A 21563-nucleotide genomic window follows, 5' to 3' on the forward strand; every position below is an offset into this window, starting at 1 on the left:
CCAGGCAATACTTTCTAAATTTACAATATGACAAAAAACCAATTTAAAATGGCGGAGCCTGGAAAAGGGTTAAAATTGGTTTACTTCACATTAGACACGAAATCCGCATTTTGCTTTGCTTTGCGCACTTTGAGATCCATTTTTTACAACATTTTTCAGAAATAAACATTTTTTGTTTCAACATCGACATTTTGGTTGTCATTGCCGACGTCTTATGATAAAAGCTGTATGGATTAGACTGCCTTTGCTTTTGCAAAGTAGTAGATAAAAAAATAACGTCAAAATGACAGTAAGTAATTGAGTGACATGACATGGAAATTTAAAAAATAAATTGTTAGATATTAATTTATTTTAAAAGGAATAGTGAATAAAGCTATGTTTGTGTGAAATAGAAAGTTCATCGAAATAGCTTTACAATGGCTGCAGCCTCCATTAAAGAGTTTGGCAAAGTTTGGTGGTCGGAGGTGTACAATCGAATAATCGGGGCCGCCGTATTTCTTGACGATTATAGCGCAGAATGTTTACATTGGGACGGGGGATTATTAAATCTGATGTACGGAGGAGCTGTTTCAGTGAAGAATTTATCACCTTTTGAGGTTTGTCACTGATTTACTAGCTTTAAAATAATTCGGATTTTGAAATAGATGAAGTAGGTAGCTTGCAATTTAGAACGCGTGGCACCGCGCTCTTTTGACCCTTACGATATGATTCTTTTGGAATTTCTGTAGCTCCAATAGATTGAAACCTTGAAACTTGTTTAACCTTTTCAGGTTGCAAGTAAAGACCATAAGAAGGCAGTTTTTATATCCCAATCAACTAGTACTCAGCTTCGTACCATTCGTGAAATTATCAAGCATAGTGACTTCTCGCACTGCATGCTCATATCCACTGTCAGTCTGGATGTGGTCTATTTGGAGCTCAACGAGGGTAAGGATGTCAGTGATGTGGTGGCTGCCGGTAAGGCTCCTACGGAAGCTACCAAGCAGCTGGAGGGAATGTTGCTGGAATGGATTGGGAAACAGGTTTGTTTGTAGTTATTTTTAGAACCAAAATGCTGTGCAGTGAATATAAATAAACTCTCTAAAGAAGAAACAAAGATCTCTTGAAGATATCTTGGTTTCTGTGGAAATCCATCTAACATGTTTTGAAATGTATTAAGTATAAAGGTGTTTAAAATTATTTAAAAAATGCATTGTTTATAATTGTTTTGATAACTCACAAAAATGTTGCACTGTTAAGAAACTTGCACAATAAAATGCTTTTTATTTGTTTTTAATCCATAACATACTAGATCTATTTTTATTTATCAATTTTTCTAGCAAAGTGCAGTAGAGGTGGTTCACCTACCTCTCTTCACAATATGCCCAACCAATATAGTGTTCCTGACTCCGCCATACCAAAATGTGTATCCACTTTACGATGGCAAGCTCACTCCGGATTCATCAGCTCTGGACCTCTACTCTTTGTCTAGAGATGGGAGATCACAAGTGAGGAGGTTAGCTAGTGGGCTGAACAGTCTCATGGATTCTATGAATTTGAGGGAAGACATCTTCTACATGGGCACTTATAGCTCTTTGGTAGCTGGGGTGCTAGAGAACTCGCCTGTTTGTTTAGCTAGAAGAAAAGTGAGTAAACTATTGTTACTATTTTCTTTAAGCCCCTTGGCAGTCATTGCACTTAAAAATGTTTTGCAATAATATTGAAATCTGGATGGTAGAAATTATCATTCATTGGTCATGTTCTACCACTATGCAGTCAATAAGAAATTGTGAAACTAATCAAAACCTGACAGAAGTCAAAACACAGTTTGACAGAGACATTAAGAAAATAGAAGCATTTTGTATCAGTTATTCTATAAAAAAAGTCTGGTATTATCTATTGATAAAAAAAATAATGTGACTGACTTCCACAGGTGTCACGGACGCACATGTGCGTTCAAAATTTATGAATAATTATGACAGCAGCACTGGGCGAAGTTCCGAAAACGCATATATGTGCGTTGGTGGCAGTGAATGCGTTAAATGAATGTTGTAAATGTTTCAGACTTGCTCCAACCCTGCATCACTAATAATAGTAGATCGCACGCTAGACCTCTGTGCTGTTACCAGCCATTCCATGGAGTCAGTGCTAGATAAAATCATGACGGTGTTGCCAAGGTTCCCGGGCCATAGTACTGACGTTGCAGTTGATATGTCACCAGTGTGCGAGGCTAATGTGTAAGTAATGGAAGATAAAAGATTTTTTTAAATCTTTTTACGAGGCTTAAATACACCAAATCAGTCTCAAAAAACGAAAATGAAACATTCGATTGATTCATTGGATACAACTTTATACAGGAGTTAGATTGGGATTACATAATGAGCTATTTTTACCCAACTGCGAAGAAGGAGGGCTATGTGTTTGACCCGTATGTATGTATGTATGTATGTATGTCTATTCCTAGGTTCTCTCGTAACTACTCAACGGCTGAACCGATTTTGATAAATGATACGTCATTGGATTCGTCTTGATGACGCGAGTGACAAAGGGTATGTAATATTTCAATATGGCGTCTGGGAAAAAAAATATGGCGGGGAAATAAAAAATTTTTTTTTGTATTGTAACAATATGGGTATCGAAGGAAACCTAATAATAAGCCCATTATATGTAGGTACAGGTTATAACAGTTTTTATCTACCATATCCAGAGAAATATCAAAAAAGTATAAAATGAAAAAGATATAACCCAACTACTATAAAGATATTAATAAAAAGAAGAGAATCAGTCTGTAGCCTAGAACTGTTAAGTAACTAACTTAAAGTTCAACAGTCGGGACCCATTAAAATCATGACCACCCCAAAAAGTTTTAGTAAGTACCTAATTAACAAAGTTCTAGACCACACTTGTTTTCTTCTTTTTAGTATTTTTTTCGGCAGTCGGGTTTTCTTATTTTTTTAATTATACAATAACTCAATGTCAAGAATAAGAAATCATTGAATTGTCTCTTAATAGTGAGTCAGGTAACTGGCTTACTATAAACTTCATGTGCTAATGTCTCCTCCCATTTACCTATGGAATGATAGGATCTCGGAGCTGTAGAGGCAAGCGTGAAGTGGAAACCAGGGGGGTGAGTTCCCTTCTCCTAGAATAGAGAAAGACGCAATCAGGCTCCTACTAGAAGTATGCCAGTATCACTTTAGTCTCGTAGTGTGGCTTTTATATACTTTGGCACTGATCAGTGAAAAATTTAAAGCTGTCTTTTTCTATTTTATCTTAATCCGCGTTATTGATATTATTTGAGTCCATGAAACCACAAGTTCGAATGCAGGTTTTTTTTTATTCTTTTTATCTTCGAAAGTAACCTTAACACACAACACACACAGTAACAGCAATAGGAGGTTAAAAGGAATGACTCAACCTTTAGGATGCCTCTTGACAAACACACATGAAAATGGCGCGTGCAGAAGTAGACATCAGTCTATGGACCATTGTGAATTGAGACGACCTGAAGCTAATAAGGCTAACATTTTTCTAGAATTAATCACCCTGATGACGTGCAACTGCCTCCCGGTTGTCTGTTCCACGCACACGACGACTCTAGCGTACAAACCTTTGATCACATGATTAACAAGAGTCAGAAGGAGGTGTTGTTCGACCTTTATAACAAGTTGTCCAAGATTGATGTGCAGAAGTCTCCTAGTCCTAAGACTTTATTGAAAGTGACGCCTCAAAGCCTCGAGAAGATTGTGTCTGCGTCTAAAGGTTAGTGTCAGGTTCGGCTTGAGATTTGAGGAATTTATTATGTATTATTATATTACTAATAATATTATCAAGAGTAGTAATCTCTGGATCTACTGAACCGATTTAAACGAAATTCGGTATGGAGATCCTGAGACCTGCGGGATAGCGATAATCGAATTCTGCGCAGACGGAGTCGCGGGCAACAGCTAGCTAGGCAACTAATCCATGGTTTTTGTCAAGGTGAGCTCAAACGTGTAGTTTTTGCTTGTGGCAGCAATTATATGCTAGTGGCCTAAAAATTGTAATTAGTTCGTCAGTTAAATTATCAGAAAATATTGGATATCATATTAAGATTGTTTTTTTTAATCTTTTTGTATTTTTTATTTCAATTCCAAATTTTTTTGCTACTTTTACGGTCATCCCGTAAAACCTATATCGAAAATACAAACTGAAATATAGATGCATAGGAAAACCAAAAAAAAAAACTTTAAAAAATACAAAAAGATTCCAAAAAACAATCTTAATTTGATTGCTTAATAACGACATCTCTTGTCCGGGTGAGCGGTTAGTTCCAATGGGGTGCTGAAAGTTTCTCGATGAGGGCTACAGCATAGATGTCGCTAGTGTCGCCGGTTAAGTGACTAAATAAGAAAACAAACAAGCTGAGATATGTGGTGCATAGGAGAAATTCGTGTCTGTATCACTGTCCAGTGGTGGTGTAGTGGTATAGCACGTGGCACGGAATGCCGAGGACCTGGGTTCGATTCCCAGCGCTGATCTTATTTTTCTGGTTTTTCTATGCATCTATATTTCAGTTTGTATTTTCGATATGGATATCATATGTCAATTAAACGAAAAATTATGAAGATATAGCCAATTAGGCAGTTAAAGTTCCGCGTGACGGGTGACACGCTTACCCGGCCCGGATAACACCGACATGGAAATACCGGCCCTGTTTTTTGTGTACACGCGTTATTGATATTATTAGAAACTGATAGTAGCTTCTATGGGCGTGTACACGAAAAACAGGGTCGGTATTTCCACCCCGGTATGATCCGGGCCGCGAAAGAGTGTCACCTCGCGTGACGACACCTTTTAGCACGACGTGATGTCTCGGGCCCTCACTTCCGAACATTGACGCGCTTCATCTTTGTGTTTGTTTGATTGACAAAAGAAATGTTTTTGGTGAAAATAGTAGATTGTACAACAAGAGCATAAAACGAGCCATTTTACCCGAGACGGTCATATAGCCACCCGAGCCGGTACGGCGAGGGTGGATAGACACGTCGAGGGGAAAATGAGTTTAATGCTCGAGTTTTACACTCTGCTTTTCACTTCGATGGCGAGGAAATGAAATAGCAACAGTGGAAAGAATTGTTCACTGACTATGTACCTTTTATTGTTCATGCATTACTATATAATCATATTTTTTCAACTTTATTGATCTATTTTGTTTGATTTGGTTGATTTTTAGGTTCACATAAATTAAAAATTATTCTTCATAGACACTTGAAATCATCATCATTGAAACTTCATAGTTTGTGGCTGATTACACCTGAACGCCTTGGTCTTAGACGAAGATTTTACTTTATGCACTAGAGCATAAAACGTCTTTTTATGTCCCCTAGATCCAGCATAAACACAAGCTTTACGAGCATGAGAAGTGAAAAATCATTTTTAATACTAGTTTTTTTTGCTGACTGTACTTTTTGTTGACTGTACTTGTATTGTCACCCAAACTACATTTGCATTCCAAATTTCAAGTCGATGCCATTAACTGTTGAAGAGTTCCGTGCTGTGGAGACGATCCTGGCTGTACTACCAGGATGTCACTACCAATTATTGTATTGTCACGTAATTTACATAAGTACCTTATTTCAATTCAATCCGACTAGTGGAAGTTGGTCCGATTTAACTTGCAAAATTTGATTACAGACAGACAGACACAATGGGATAGGTGATACTAAATAAAAGCTTGTAAAAATATACTTAATCCAATATTTTCTGATAATCTACCTTACGAACTTAATAAATAAAATAGAATAATCTTTTAATTAACAACCCAATTGTGGATAAAGTAGTGGAAGTAGAAGTTCACTAAAATAGGTACATCTTTATTTAGGCATGTTGTATAAATAACACCTATGGAAAATATCATGTCACTTAGCGGTTAAGATTTTCGGATATATAATTCCAGATTCTGTGAGCATTTTAGAATAAAAAGTAACTTCCAGAGATCCAGCTATCTGCATACCCAATTTATGGCCTTATGTCCGGCTGTTTCGCCATGCAAGCGTAATGAACACACACGCACACACATACTAACTTTCATGATATCTCACTTGCAGGTAACTACGATGTGATAGAAAAGCACATGGGCATCTTGCAACAAGCGCTAGCTGTGGTCCATACCTTGAAGTCGCCGAAGCGAGCGCAACTCGAGCTCCTACAGAATTTGGAGAGACAAGTGCTGCAAAGCCTGGCTGCGAGTCGCGACTCTACCAGCGTCCTACATCAGGTGTGTGGCTATTGTTTGAATAACGATATTAGAAAAATAGTACATTGTGTCTTAAGGGCGGTAAATAAGGAATTACGAACGAGAGTCGTGTCTTAAGGGCGGTAAATAAGGAAATACGAACGAGAGTCTATTAGAAGCCCGAAGTCGAAGACTGAGGGCTTTAATGAGTCGGATGTTCGTAATTCTAGTACCGCCCGTGCGACATACAATGTTTTTCATCACATTTTCAAGTAAAATTTTATATTTGTAAAAGAAAAAATTAAATTGTTCCAAATATTGGCGATACCTTAGGCTGTGTTCTTGGCAACGTCGCCCTCTACCTCCCTCGGCATGCGCCGCAACATGCGTGTGCATGTGGTCCATGTAGTCCTGCAGCAGCGCGCGCAGCGCCATCAGTACGGGCACTGACTCATGCGACCGACCTTGGGCTTGATGACAAGAAAATGTGTACGCGCAATGACCCATTTACCGACCACGGGTTTCATGACAAGCACATTAAGGTCGAGGGTTTTATTTGGGGAGTTGTAACTAAGGTAGCCTGCATGTTACAACACTGTTTACGAGCAAGTGTGATGAAAAACACTTTTGATTACCTACAGGTATGAGTTTCAGAAAATGAAGAGGCCTTTTCAGCAGTGTGTGGATGTTAGCAAGCCCTAGACAACGAAATGCTAAATTCGAACTTCGTATCTTGCGGTCCCGCTGACGCTAATATCATTTAATACGAGACTGAGAGGGACGGTACAGTTGAGTTCATAAGCAAACATTAGATCAAAAATACCTGAATAAATCTCTATTGTTAACAGCTTAGAAGCGTGTTCAGATATTTTGATCAAATTTTCGCTAGCAAGTTTATGAACTCGACTGTACGATAAGAACTTCGAATTTCGTAGTAGCCCTCCGGGTTTGATTGATTGTTAAGTTTCTGTGGCGACTTCTTCGAATCGTGTCGCGCCAATTTCGAAAATTATATATTTTCCTCCCATAGTCTCACTTACTTCTTATTATAAAAATTCGCAATTATTTTGTCCATATGTCACAAATCGCCAGATTTACCAGATACATTGTTTTAGGTTTTAGGTCCGAATTTTTAAAAGATTTTGTTCATGTTTATTACTTATTGTTGTAGCTGACAACAGCTTTCAGTAATTTTTATACATTGCACTTTTTGCCTATTAACTTTAACTATAACCTTTGGACACACACAAAATTTAGACTTTATTTCCCATATGATACTATTGTGAAATAGCAAATTGTGCTTACTTTTTCTTTTCGTTCCTTTATCTATTGCTCGGCCAGTGTCATTCGTAATATATATTTAAAATATGACTTTCTTATAACAGATAAGCCACCTCATAAAGACCAGAAAAGACCGTCACCTCTCCCTAGAAAGTCTCCTAGCACTGATTGTCCACGTCTACTCCCTCACTGGAACCGAAGTATCTTTCTCCAAGCAGCATGAGAGTAGCCTAGCTGAGACTTTAAGTGTTGCCATATTTGAGGACCATAAGACTTTGTTTAGCCCTGACAGCGGATACATGTGTAGTCCTGAACAGTGTGATGAAATTTCTAAAAAGATTATGGGAAGGTTGAAGGAAATGGCTTTGATGAGGAAGAATTTGCAGAAGTGAGTAGCTATGTTTGTAATTTAAATGCAGTGTTAAAAATATGGAATTGTGTGGTGTGAGTCCATTAAAAACTAGCTGAATCTTTGAGTTTGTAGTTCAAACTTTAACTCAAAGATTCAGCTAGTTTTTAATGGACTACAAGACACCTAAATATGATGAAAATGAAACCGACAGAACCTCACTAAAACATTTAATCGACGTGTGCAATTGTTACTTTTAGACTTGCCCTTAAGCAATGGATTTAAAAAAAAGTATACAACCTGCTTCAAAGCATATTGTAATCGATTCTACTCTTGATTCTAAACAAACTACTTTCAGGTTTCAGATACTTAATTAACACTCTGTATTAACCGTGAATCACTAAAAACTATCATACTAAGAAAATGTACATCTTTTCTGTATTTTATTATACAGATATGGCTCGGTTCTGAAGCCGTGCGAGACGGGAGCTGGTCACGAGTATCGGGGGGTGTTGCAGCAAATGGTGAACGACCTCGTCGATACCGAACGCCCCGAGCTGCCGGACCTTCGACACAGGAACGAGGGGCTTAAAGATCTACTGCGCAGCGGTTTAAAGTGAGCATTGTTTCGTATACTCAATACTTATGTAGCTCAAGTGCGAAATAACTATAACCAAGGTTGTAAGTGTACCTTCAAAGTAAAAGTTAATGTCAAAATATATTTATACAATTTACAAAGCTATCACAAGCATATACAAATGTCAAAAAACTACCATCGATCGGTTGAGAATCAAAAATGAACTCGTCCAACACTTCAATAATAATGTACCTACCACATACTCATAATGTGACTTATGTCAGTGCAAACGATTATCAACTTTATGGTGGTAGACCATATATTTGGCTGATGGTACCTACATATTTTGCTTGACTGTATTTTTGTTATCGCTACTTACCTACTAGCAACAAATAATCTAAATCCTATTACCATTAAACTAATTTGCAGGTTGCCATTTTCTTTTCTTAGGTACGTTAACAAAACTAATCTAAATCCATCACCCACATGGAAATCAACTTATGTGTTAGGCACTGCGTGAAACACTTCAAAATCGCGCCTTCTATCTTAATTTACCAACCTTACCAAACTTACTTTCTTCCAGCATTCTAACAAGTAAGAAGTCACGCAGCACGAAGCACCCTCTCGACAATCCCACAGTCATAATCTTCGTTGTGGGCGGCGTCACGGGCGAGGAATGCAAGGCTATACACAGAAGCGTGATCACCAGCGGCGTTGACAATGCCGTGTTCATTGGTTCCACCAAGTTTGTGACCCCTGTGGAAGCTATGAGGGACGTTTTGGACTTATAGCGGTTAAAAAACGCCATGCATAAGACGCATGCTACTTGATATGGACTTGGTTTTTCAGTTTATTATGGATGGGTCGCATTCAGATTAACCCGAGCCATGGCATATTAGAGGCAGTTCTAGTATTCCGATATTTGACTAAATATTTAAAGCATAGCTCTACTTATTATTATTAGTTTAGAGTATATGTTTGTTTACACCAAACTGAAGACTTTCGGGGTCCGGTTATTTATTTTTGTTGCCGGCTTTAAATTAGCTATTCGTCGCTAGATGGCGCCGGTGTTTGCATTTTTACTACTACCCGCTAGATGTCGTTGTAGTTAAGAAGTCTAACAAGGCCAAGTTGAATTTAATTCAAGCAGGAAAATGCCTTATTATTTAATTAATGGCTGTCGTAATAATTTAAGTGCTAATATTATTTTGAAAATAAGGTAAAATAGTGCAATGCAATTATAATGCCACATAATTAGTTAAGTGATTGTAATAAATAAAATTATTTAAACTTGTTATTTGTTATTAAGTGTTTGTAAAACAGTAGTGGGATTAAAAAATAAAGTTTTTGTAACATGTAAAAGTGTATTTATTATATTTATTATCCATCAATTAATTAGATCATGGCATCGAATGCCATCGATTAATATAACGTTTAAAATGATTACCTAATTACTTTACCAAACTCATTTATAATTACGACTATCTAAAATAGAATTTGTATTTCGAAAGTAATACGTTTCTTATGTGCATTTTAGCATTAACGAGTTTGGAATAGTACTGTAGAGGCTGGGAAGTAGGGGGTTGCCGGCCAAGCAGATGCGATGGGATAGGGATGCGAGGCCGGCAACCCAATGTTCCAGCTGAGGCTTGCATAGTGCTTTTGTCAAACATGACATGAAATAAAAAAAAACAAGAAATCAAGCTGGCTGGACGCTATATAGTCTCGTCGCTCTGTTGTGTGCGCGCGTGCCGCGCAACAAAAGACTGTTGCATTGTCGGCCAGCGGCCAGGAAAGTTGTATGAAATCTCTTTGCATGCCGCTTGAGTGATCGCGTGTTGGCAGCCGAGAAGCAGCGCCTGCAGCGCGATACTTCCCAGCCTAGTGATTGAGAAAAAGTATTTTTTTCTAATACTTGTGGTTACATAATTCTAATACTGCGTTACAAAGTAGTTGATGCAGTTTCTTGGTCTCTGACTGTACTTTTATAACATAAAAATCACATCATATATTTTCATAAAATTCATATCATATGTGACTATATCAATGTTAGCAAATATCATTAAAAAATTAAATCACCTACTATTGTTGTGGCAGCTCATCGTCAAATAAAGTTATTGCAGAAATTTTCGTGAATAAAAATCCACTGCAAGTGATTCCAGTTCTTTGACATTTTTTTTATAATGATTAGCTAAATAATTGTTCAAACTATAACTTTACAACTTTGCAATGTCCTTTATCCACAACTACCTACATAAATAGTAAATTCTCAATAAACATAAAATTTACAAATCATCGAAGAACTTAAAACAATGATAAATTAAATATAGGTACATGGCTTTAACACAACAAACTTAAGGGGTAAGCTCCTGGTTAGCTCATGAGCAATGTCCCGTTAGATGGCGCTGTTATCAATAGTTCCTTTTTTCAGGTTTTTTTCGTAAATTATGAAGAATTATTTCACCAAAAACTAGTGGCGGGAGTATCTAAGCGTAACCGATTTTTTGACCCCACACTCGAAATGAAATATTCCGCCAAAGCCGCAAACGAGGTGCTTTACTTTGAACGTCGATTGCGGCCGTATACGGACACTAGGAGCTCACGCACACACTCAAATAGACAGCGCCAGCTAGCGAAAGTCTATTGCGACACTTAGCTACCCGATCGGGGTACTCCTTCGAGTAATATTCACATTTTTTTATCGAGTCACGAAATTTTGTACTAACTGTACTTTACTCGAAAATTTTACTACGACCTATAAAATCTATAAGTATTTTATTGATAATTAGAAGCAGGGTCTTGGATAACTGTTCGCATATTATAATACGAGCCAAACGCCTTTCAAGTGGTCATAATATGTGTACGATAAATTGAGAAATTACCGAGATTCTGACCACGGTTTCTTGTCTTGGTTGATGCTCTTGCTATTATTCAGGTTATATTTATAGTTACTTTTCGTAGTTACTACTCTTGCTAAAGTGGTCATGGTCGTCGGTTGAAAATCGGTAGCAAATCTACAGGACGAGTTTCTTGGGAAAATAGTGCGGTGGTTTGTCCTTACCTTCCACGCCGCAGAGCTGGAGTTTGGAATTCGTAGTTGGCAATAGAGAGCGCTGCCACCAGGGCTCTTAGTCATCTTGTACGACACGCACAGGAATGCACAGGCAATCAAGTTTATCAAGGGTATCCGTAAAGCCAAAGTCCCTTAAGACACTGTTACACATGCTCTTTAGTAGCAAGAAAGCATGCTACTATTGAGCAAATGCTAGCTAGTAGCATGTGTGAACAGGACATGCTACTATCGAGCATGCTTATTAGTGGCAAGCTCGAGACGGGGTGGAAGGGGGAAAGGTAATAAGCAAGTGTAAACGCGTTTGCTTCAGTCCAGTAACGAGCATGTGTAACAGTGCCTTTAGACATACCTAATATTTTATGAACAGTGCTTCGTGTAAGCTCTTTCTATCAAAAGAGGTAATAAAATCCACACAGAGTTTACTATCCTAATTATCATCATCATCATCATCACTCAATTTCTGTGGTAAGACTTTTGGTAGAGAATTAGTAATCATAAACTGCTAATATCAATTATTAATAAGTTGCTAACCATGAAAAGAGTTGACGAAGAGTTTATCTAGGCTTCTGCATCTGGATTTCTCAGTTCGTATATATAATTACTAGCTTAATCCCGCGGCTTCGCTCCCGTTGAAGAAAGAAATCTACTCTGTAGTGTAGGTATTCGAATTAAAAAAAAAACTTCTTGCACCTCTGCGATCCTCAAGGAATACGTTTGCCAAATCTCATGCATTTTTAGGCCATGTTTTGCCTTTATAGGTATAAATAAATACTTACGAAATACTTACATAACAGCAAAAGTTCACCCACTCGCCGATAACTTGCGCCGATCAAATTGCGGTAAAAATTATCCAGTGCTAATTTTGTACCTACTTATCTCTATAAATTGATTTTGTTAGGATATCATAACCGATGATTTGGCACAATCAGCAGAAGACTACGAGCAGTTCCAAAATCATCTACACTCCCTTCGAAAACAGTTGTCGATTCGTATCATATAACTACCTATTGTAAGTATTATCTGCTAGGATTTTTTTCCGATCCAGCAGGCTTGTAGTCGTGTGTACTGGATTATTGGCAGTGTTTCCTTTGGATGTTCGTGCGATGGAACTATTGCGTTTTTTTTGCATTAGTTCCTTTACAAGACTTGAAGGAAAAACTGCGTTTATTTTTTTGCCTTTGTTCCTTTCGCAGTAGCATCTTCAGTTCTTGCAAAGGTACAAAGGCGGAAAAATAACGCAGTTCTTTCTTCAAGGTCTTGTGAAGGAACTAGAACTACCGCAAATAATCCGTCGTACTTGCAGACTACGGGCACGTTCAGTTTAGCTGACACATCATCGGAGACAGATGTTGCATCAAACCTAATTCGAAGCAGTCAAGCTCATAGGTAGCTGAACAGTTTGGTACTTTGTTACAGCAAGCTACAGTGCTAAAATGAGCATTTCTAAAAAAGTTTGTACATTTGATTTGCGACTCCGATTTGGGTAAAAATTTGCAGGTAGATAGTCTCCCGAAATGTCCCAATTAATTTGTATGGAAAGTTCCTTTTTTGTTACCGCAAATCCATAGTTTTGGTAACAAAAAAGGAAATTTCCATACAAACCAATTGGGACATTTTGAGAGACTATGTTATTACGACTCAATATCGTTCACTCTACAAACCTGCAAATTTTTATCACAAATAGGAGTCGCAAATCAAATGTACAAACTTTATTTGGAAATGCTCAAATAGTTTTACATGTCCTCAAATACTAAGAGTAAAAAGGGAATGTCTTTACTTTGCTACTTTTTGATCGCTCTTTGCCTGTAGTATCTACGGCTAACTAGTCTGGTTGACAGGGCAGTGGGTATAATTAATTTGTAATTTTCCCGCTGGTACAGTAAATTCATATCCCAATAATCATGCCAATTATTATGCATTATAAATCAAGTAAGTATTTTGGAAACAATATATTTTTAGACACGAGTAATATTTACCTCGACGTTTCGGCAACATTACAGTGGCCGTGGTCACGGTTAGACTGAAGTGTGGGGTGACAAATAAAAATGACCAAGTGCGGGTAGTTCGAAGGACTCGCGCTGCTAGGCAGACTTGACACCCCACACTTCAGTCTACTCGTGACCACGGCCACTGTAATGTTGCCGAAACGTCGAGGTAAATATTACTCATGTGCGTTAGCGTGATAAGTCCTGTGCGTGGTATTTTGATTAATTCCAGTTTATTTTAATTATTTTGTTGCTCTATTCCTCTCATCTGTCTGTGCACGCGAGCAGGCTGCAATTACCAGGCCCATCACTGCCGTTCCGCCTGTGACAGTTGCAGTTCTACCATACAATCTTTTCTTTGGGGTAAGTAAAATGCAGTACGTCGCATTAGACAGCGTTTGAGAATAATTATCAGGATCAGGGGGTCAGGTCTGCTAGTGAACAACGTCGGCATTAGATTCAGCTAATACTTTGAGAACAAAAAAAAGGTATAAACTTTGTGATACAAGTTAAATATGCCCGCTGTCAACAAGCCAACCGTACCACTAGCAATTAATTTTTTTTGAGCTTGACTGTTAGTCAGCATCTAGAACCTACAGTATTTAATTTTGCCCTAGGTTTCTCTGCTATCAACCGTGCGGCACAGTTAGATCTATGTGATACGTTCCTACATAATATAATAACATGCAGTACACGCCCTCCTCCACCTCCCTCCTCCTACATGAAATAATATATATATCACACAATACCTAATAATAGTTATATAGTAGGTATTTGTGACAGCTAGTCGAGCTTGTGTGACATATACTATACATACATAATAAAATATTGTTTTACATCGAAGAGAAAGAGAGCGGGCGTGTATGTAAACTTATTGTATAGATATTTCACATGGACGTAGTTGTGGGGCACGGTTCGTAGCGCAGAAGTAAAGTAAAAAATATTGTTGTCAATTTATATGAGGTTCCGCAAATTAACAAGTTCTCTGTCCCGAAGCAATGTGCAGCGTTCTTTTGACACGTCGCCATAGTAATGATAAGGTAATATAATATCCCCGTAGCAATTTTCATTGTTTATCTAAATGTGGTTCAAGAATAAAAATAATTATTATAATGTATGTAATAAAGTTTATTATTTTTTCGAAAGAACAACTCCATTATTTACATCACTGGTCATATGGTACATGTGCCTCATGGACGTACCAGTAAAGCCACGCATCAAGGGTCAAGGAACCTGGTAACACCGAAACCACTCAATTATTCAAGTATTTATTTTGTTCATCTCTATCCACTCAAGACAAGATAGATATACAATCGAACCAATCAAAAATATCACATATTATTACACGTCTTTCTAGGTCAGAATAAAAGTATGTGAAATATATTTTTGAAGCATTATATTATACTACACCTCGTTGTTTCGGGGGTCAATAGTTTGAGCGGCCCATTTAGTGAACGGCATAATGTCATCGTCTACTAAATGTACAATTTATATGATATTGGAAAATTGGAATGGTAGGTGTCCGTTATCTCACTCCATATCTCGGTAATGCTGTATGCGGCATCCTATTAACGCCATAGCCCACTCCATGTGAATTACTGTCCGGATCTGGCAACTGTAGAGGCCTGTCCGCTAGCACATCCTTATAGTGTATTAGGGGATAGACCTCCAAAGTTCTGCTCATCTCATCTATATTAGATATGTTGGCTGTGGTCCCATGCCTTTCAAATGACCGGGTCCAGATGGGTTCGTGATCGAAAATCTGAACCAGCTATTACAATAATAAGTAACGACCTTTATTTCGGACAATATGGCCCAGATTTTACGATGTAAACATTTCAGTCAAGCATATTGAGTGATTTTGAAAATTGACAAATTTGAAATTTGGGACACTAGATTAGATGAAAATTAATGTACAGCCAATATGACAGTTTTGACCAACCTAACTTCTATACTTACTTAGTGCCTATAATATAATGCAAACTCAAAATCAAACATTATTATGATGCCACTATAATAAAAGCAGTGACGCGAAAGATACAATTTGTAAGCGGAGATCTTATAAAATTAGCTACTAGCCGCGTGCACCTACCATGCAATAGTCCTAAATACAAAAGTCAAGGTACCAGAAGCTTAAAAATATATAATTTGTAATAATAGTTACACATAATTAAAAAAAAGTAAGCTCACAATAAAAAATTATCAATATATGAACTTATACAATTCTTCTGATTTTGGTTCTTGATTCTGGGTATCTGTATGCGAGATTGTCATTTTACATGAGTTTACTTTTCTTCTGTAAGGCAACCTGACAGTTCAGTAGCAATGACACTCTAAAAAGAACGTCATACTACCTACTACAGTTATCGCGGCCGGCTCAGTCAAGAATGTCTCTAAAGCTAGACATGAGCAAAGTCTAAACATGAGTGATATTATTATCGATATCGATAGTCAATATTTAGTCATCCTGTGACATAGAGCATAACACTAACTCGTTTGTTAAAAAAATTGAACATATAATAATTCTACTATTTTTCTACTACAATGTTTCACGCAGAAGAAGATTAAAACTATCGCGAAAAGACTTGTGCTAGCACGTTACTAGTGACAAAACAATAAATAAGTTAATAAGATTTCAAGTAAATATCGATCCACGCAATCTCCAGGGTGAGACAGCTTCGAAGTTGAGTGTCATACTTCCTGGCGGTGACATGGTGTCGCATGGAATTCACTGACATCAGAAAATGTAGGTACATGAAAAAATTTTTTAACAAAAAATGGAACCGATTATAAAAAAAAAAAAAAAACTACTAATTTGAAGTACTTTCTGGCGGGCGCTATCTTTTTCACTATGAAGCAGTCGACTTTTCTAATTTCTTGTAAATCAGAAAAAATGTACGAAATTGTACGCTATAGTTAAAAAAAAAACTACACTCATAAAAAGTCGAATTACATATGGTAAAGGCCTAAAAATAAACATTAATATATATTTAGATATTTTGGTTGTTTTTGTTCTGTGAATATTTAATCGTCACTTAGAACACCAGAACACACATACATACAGAGCAGCAAATTCACGAGCTGCTGCTGCTGCTGTCATGTAACACTATTAAATAATTTACCTACATACATACATCATCATCATCATCATCATCCCAGCCTATATACGTTCCACTGCACCTACATACATAAATTTACAATAATTTACATAAATTACATTTTCTGTTATAAATAGAAGACTATTTTTTTAGTACCATAAAACCGTCCAATTTTGCCGTTGATATTTATTTTGCCCGCGGAGTTAAATATAAGCTGTAACAAAAAGGCCTTGGCAGGATAAAAAAGGTCAAGTTCGAGTCGGACTCGTACATACGAAGGGTTCCGTACGTACAATGTTTTTAAAACAGTTCACTAATAAGTTTTAGCAACGCCTAGTAACCAAAAAACGCTGGAAAAAAAACACGTTTCTTGTATGACAACTCCATTTATTTTTTAATTTTACTTACTTTATTATTAGTATTTGTTGTTATGGAGGCCACAGTAATACCTACATAATCTGTCAACATTTCAAGTGTCTAGCACACACAAACATGTATGCCTAAATGGGGTAGGCAAAGCACACGAAACGTTACAGCTTCGGCGCCACTTTTAGCAATTTTAGGTTTTAAGTTTGACAAAAACGGTACAATAGTGACAGGTTGCTAGCCTGTGGCCTACGGTCCTCAGTCGCCTCTTACGACATCCACGGAAGAAATGGAGAGGTCTAATTCTAACCCGACATCACACGGGTAGCTATTACAGCTCAAGAAATAAAGCCCTGTGACAGACGGATGGACAGATAGACAGACAGACAGACAGACAGCAGAGTCTCAGCAATAGGGTCCCGTTGGCACCCTTTGGGTACGGAACCCTAAAAGAAGAAGTAACTCCCGTCAGGAATAAAGAAATATTCTAATATCGAAAAAGAAAAGATTTATTCGTGACAAAAGGGAAAAAATGTACAAAAATTATTTAGAAATGTGCATGTCACAAAGTGGTCACAAATCAGTCAATTTTGTTTTATTTCAGATATTTAAAAAAATGACAACTTGGGCAAAGTTATCTCAAAAGTCAAAGTTGTACGGTTTTATAGTACTTTATATATAATGTACCCCTATTATCTCATCATCTGAAATTACTGTAGTTTCATTCAACAAATAAAAACTACATACCTGTTGGTATTCTTGTTTTTAGAATCTCCACTAAAATTTCCACCCACGGAACGCTAAAAGAAAGATGCCTACGAAGACTTTATTTCATTGTGTACATCATATTTATTTAGAACAAACTTTTTAACACAGCGTTAATAAATAAATCTAATCAGTCGGATATTCCTAAATTTCTTGCATATCAACATTAAACGTTTCTTCTTTTCTTCACCTTGAATATTGCATGACAGCACCATGGCTACTTTCGCAATATAATGATTCCAGGCAAAGTTATATGCAGTTAGTTAGCATTGAATCTGAAAGGAATTGTGCATTAATAAATACAGAAATAGTATTAGCAGACAGACTATAAGTTACTTAGGTGGAGGAATAAAGTGACCGATGCCTTTTAGTTACAGCATAAGGACGTAAATCAGACTATCAGTAGGTAAATTCCCTAATGTACATACTGTTGCACGCAACTCTGTCCGCGTAGAATTCGTTTATAGCTATTCCGCGGAATTATGTGATTAAAAAAAACTACCCTATGTTTTCCACGGACTCAAACTATCTGTATCCCAAATTTCATCCTAATCGGTTCAACGATTTAGACGTGAAAAGGTAATAAAGAAATAAACAAACAGACTAACAAACTTTCGCATTTATAATATGAGTGGGATTATTGTCTTATTTTAAGTCATCATCATCATCATCATCATTATCGGCCTATCTTAGCCCACTACTGGACATAGGCGTCTCCAATTGCACGCCACTGAGCACGATCCTCGCCACTCTCATCCAGTTACTGTCAGCTACCCAGTGAAGATCATCGCTCCACCTAGTCTGAGGGCGTCCCACGCCACGCTAGGCTTTTACTCGTTTACCCTAGCAGTTATCGGTTCTTCGGCTGATATGGCCGGCCCACTGCCACTTCAGTTTGCTTCAGTTTTAAGTAATCCTATAGAAATAGACGGACGGACAGCGTAATATCAAACTATCTGAACTAAGTCTTTGTGACAAAGTTTCTCCATGTCTTTCATTGAATAAAGTAAGAATCGGCAGCGATGACATACGACCATCATCATCATCATCATCATCATCACCATCATCATCTTCATTAAGATCGTTTGTGAACAATACTTATCTTTTTCAAAATATCCTGATATTGAATTTAGATTTTTGCTATTCCTTTCTGCCTGCATGTCAATTTACAGAGATTAGTGATATGGAGATAGAGTTGTAAAATTAAATATATAACATTGAATTCCATGCTACCTACCCTGGGTATTAAAAATAAACTGGCCAAGTGCGAGTCGGATTCGCGCACGATGTCTTCCGTACCATTATCTATACAACATTAGACATAAGCAAAAAAAAAAACGGCCAGAAAAACAAGTTTGTTGTATGGAAGTCCTCCTTAAATATTTGTTTTTATTTTAATTATTTATTTATTTTAAAGTAATTATACAGCTAAATATTCTGTGAATATTTCAAGCGTCTACCTGTTGCCGTTATTAACATCATGCAAAAAACGGCTAAACAATCACGTTTGTTGTATGGGAGCCGCCCTAAAATATTATATTATTCTGGTTTGAGTATTTGTTGTTATAGCGGCCACAGTAATACATAAACTGTAAAAATTTAAAGTGTCTAACTATTACGACTCAAGAGATAGAGCCTGTGACAGACGGACGGACAGACAGACAGACAGACAGCGGAGTCTCAGCAATAGGGTTCCGTTGGCACTTTTTAGGTACGGAACCCTAAAAACTAAATAATAGTTACGAACCGGTAGAATTTTATGTGGGTACATAATAAGCCCATATTTTCCTTATCTTAAATTTCAGCTTTTTAGGATAAAAGTTTGGTGTGTGCGTTGGTAAACAATTCATTAAAAAAATAGGACAATGATTCACTTCGAAACACAGNCGAAATTGCATACAAGTAATATATACCCTGGATTAACATATAGGCTACTTTTTATCCTGAGTGGAATCAAATAAGGTTTAAGCTACATACCAATTCTGCGCGAGCGCAGCCGCGGGCAAAAGCTAATATAATAAAAACATTTCTTATTTAATTAACTCAATCAAAGTTGTCAGGCGACCAATTTTTCCAAGCCGAAAATCATGGTGGCAAATAGTCATAAAAACGCAAAATGATAGACAAACACTTTTCCTGTTCCGCGGCTGACCTATGGTTTCGCAAAGCCATGGCCTAGCCCATAGTGTTGTAACCGCGACGGTGTGTCGTAACTAAGTATATGTCCCAGTCCGATGGGACATATTGTAATTTCAGTCTACGGAAAAGGAACAGAAATAATTTTAAATCATCTTAGAGTCACAAAAAGTGTACCTACCTCTTTCTTTTTTTTTTAATGTTTTTCGTATTCAGAATCAAAAGCACATTCAATTTCGATGATTTTAAAAAAATCCCAATTAAAATGACAGTTTTGTGACGTTTTTTCATACATCGGTAAGGCCGTCACTAAACTTACTCATAAAATTTATATGAAAAAATTCAATACATTTTGAAAGAAAAGTACCTGCACGTTTTTTTTTAAAACGGCCTTCAACCACAAAATTTTCTTGGTTACATTTTTTTTATGAAGGGGTTGTAGAATTTGACGACATTTTCGATTATTTTTTGGACATCCTGTACTTATTACTATATAACCTAGATACTCTGGAAACTACCAAAAACCTGAAACCTGTAACAGAATCTTTCTACCATGTCAACGAAAATAAACGCTCGAATGGCCCTTTAAGTATATTATTATGACCCTTTAAATTTAGAGATAGACAGCAATTTTAAAGAACGAATGAAACAGTGACGTAAAGAATGTAAGAAGATTTTTTTCACACCTCTCCTTCAGAAAAGTAACTTTTCCTCCCTGACGAGAGGGAGCAAAGTGCAACTTTTCTGTTCAAGGCTTTTCTAAGTATTTTATTGCAAATGCAATTTTTTGAAGTTAATAATTGTAAAGCCACGCCATTTTCTATGCTGGTTGTTCTTTAATAATATTTAGAATTTGGTTTTTTTCAAGTTTCCCTAGTTTCTAGTTTCTATTGTTAATCCTTCGCTACATTCTGGATTCAATGTACGCCCTCGCCGTAAATACACCATTTTGCTCCCTTGTGACACAAATAACTATTACCACGTCACTTCGCGTCAATAATGTGACAGTTGCTAATAAAATGGTGCCGTCATCACTTTACATGATCGGCGGGCGTTAAGTAAAAACTTGCGGTCTAATGCTCTTTAACTGGTGATTAATTGTTCAGAAAGTGACTTCTACTTTTTGTAAAAGTAGGTAAAACGTGGTAACCTTCATTGAATAAGCATTGAGATGTAATGGATAGGTTAACAGCGTGATCGGGTATTTAGTACACGTTTGTTATATGTACTTATCTTCTTCACAGCTATTATGTGTATAGATAAAATAATACGTGAAATATTGATAAATAAAAAATAGTAGAACAAACTAATTTTTGACATTTCATTAAGCATGATATTCATTCGTTTCGTTGACCAGTCTTTAATTTAAAAAATGTTATGTTTGACGCAATTAATGTTACACAGTAATAGGTAAATAAAATAACTTTGAGCATCTATTGATCAAATAACTAGTAAGAATGGATCATTCCGGGAAAAAAACGGTATATTTAATGAATCCTGCGTGACACATTTTCTCTTGATATTTTCTGACTCACCAATTTTAATTTGACTGGCCTTTGAATTACACTTCGTATACTAGCTATGTTGTTTATAAGAGACCTCAGAAATATTTGAAAACATTTTTTTGGCTTTGTGTCAACAATGCTCATACTTGACATAATTGACGACCGGACAGCCAAGTGGTTAGATAACCTGATTACGAAGCTTGAGATCCCGGCCGGGTTCGATCCCGGGCCG

The 21563-nt window shown here is 36.9% G+C and overlaps 1 protein-coding gene across 1 annotated transcript; it reads left to right on the top strand.

The window, feature by feature from the left end:
• Positions 1-276: 276 nt before the first annotated feature.
• Positions 277-10098, top strand: LOC141437042 (sec1 family domain-containing protein 2-like). Its single transcript, XM_074100233.1, has 9 exons — positions 277-596; positions 771-1022; positions 1320-1625; positions 2044-2216; positions 3515-3741; positions 6069-6238; positions 7582-7865; positions 8281-8442; positions 8987-10098. The coding sequence occupies exons 1-9, from the start codon at positions 417-419 to the stop codon at positions 9192-9194; spliced, it is 1962 nt and encodes a 653-aa protein (XP_073956334.1). The 5' UTR covers positions 277-416; the 3' UTR covers positions 9195-10098.
• The last annotated feature ends 11465 nt before the right edge of the window (positions 10099-21563 follow it).

Source organism: Choristoneura fumiferana, chromosome 17 (assembly GCF_025370935.1).
Source record: "Choristoneura fumiferana chromosome 17, NRCan_CFum_1, whole genome shotgun sequence".
NCBI lineage: Eukaryota > Metazoa > Arthropoda > Insecta > Lepidoptera > Tortricidae > Choristoneura > Choristoneura fumiferana.

Bases quoted from the DNA above. Each gene is read 5' to 3' on its own strand.
- LOC141437042 (XM_074100233.1), top strand. From the start codon at position 417: ATGGCTGCAGCCTCCATTAAAGAGTTTGGCAAAGTTTGGTGGTCGGAG. The intron at 6,239-7,581 runs GTGTGTGGCTAT...TTCTTATAACAG, and splicing joins CTACCAGCGTCCTACATCAG to ATAAGCCACCTCATAAAGAC. The intron at 8,443-8,986 runs GTGAGCATTGTT...ACTTTCTTCCAG, and splicing joins CTACTGCGCAGCGGTTTAAA to CATTCTAACAAGTAAGAAGT.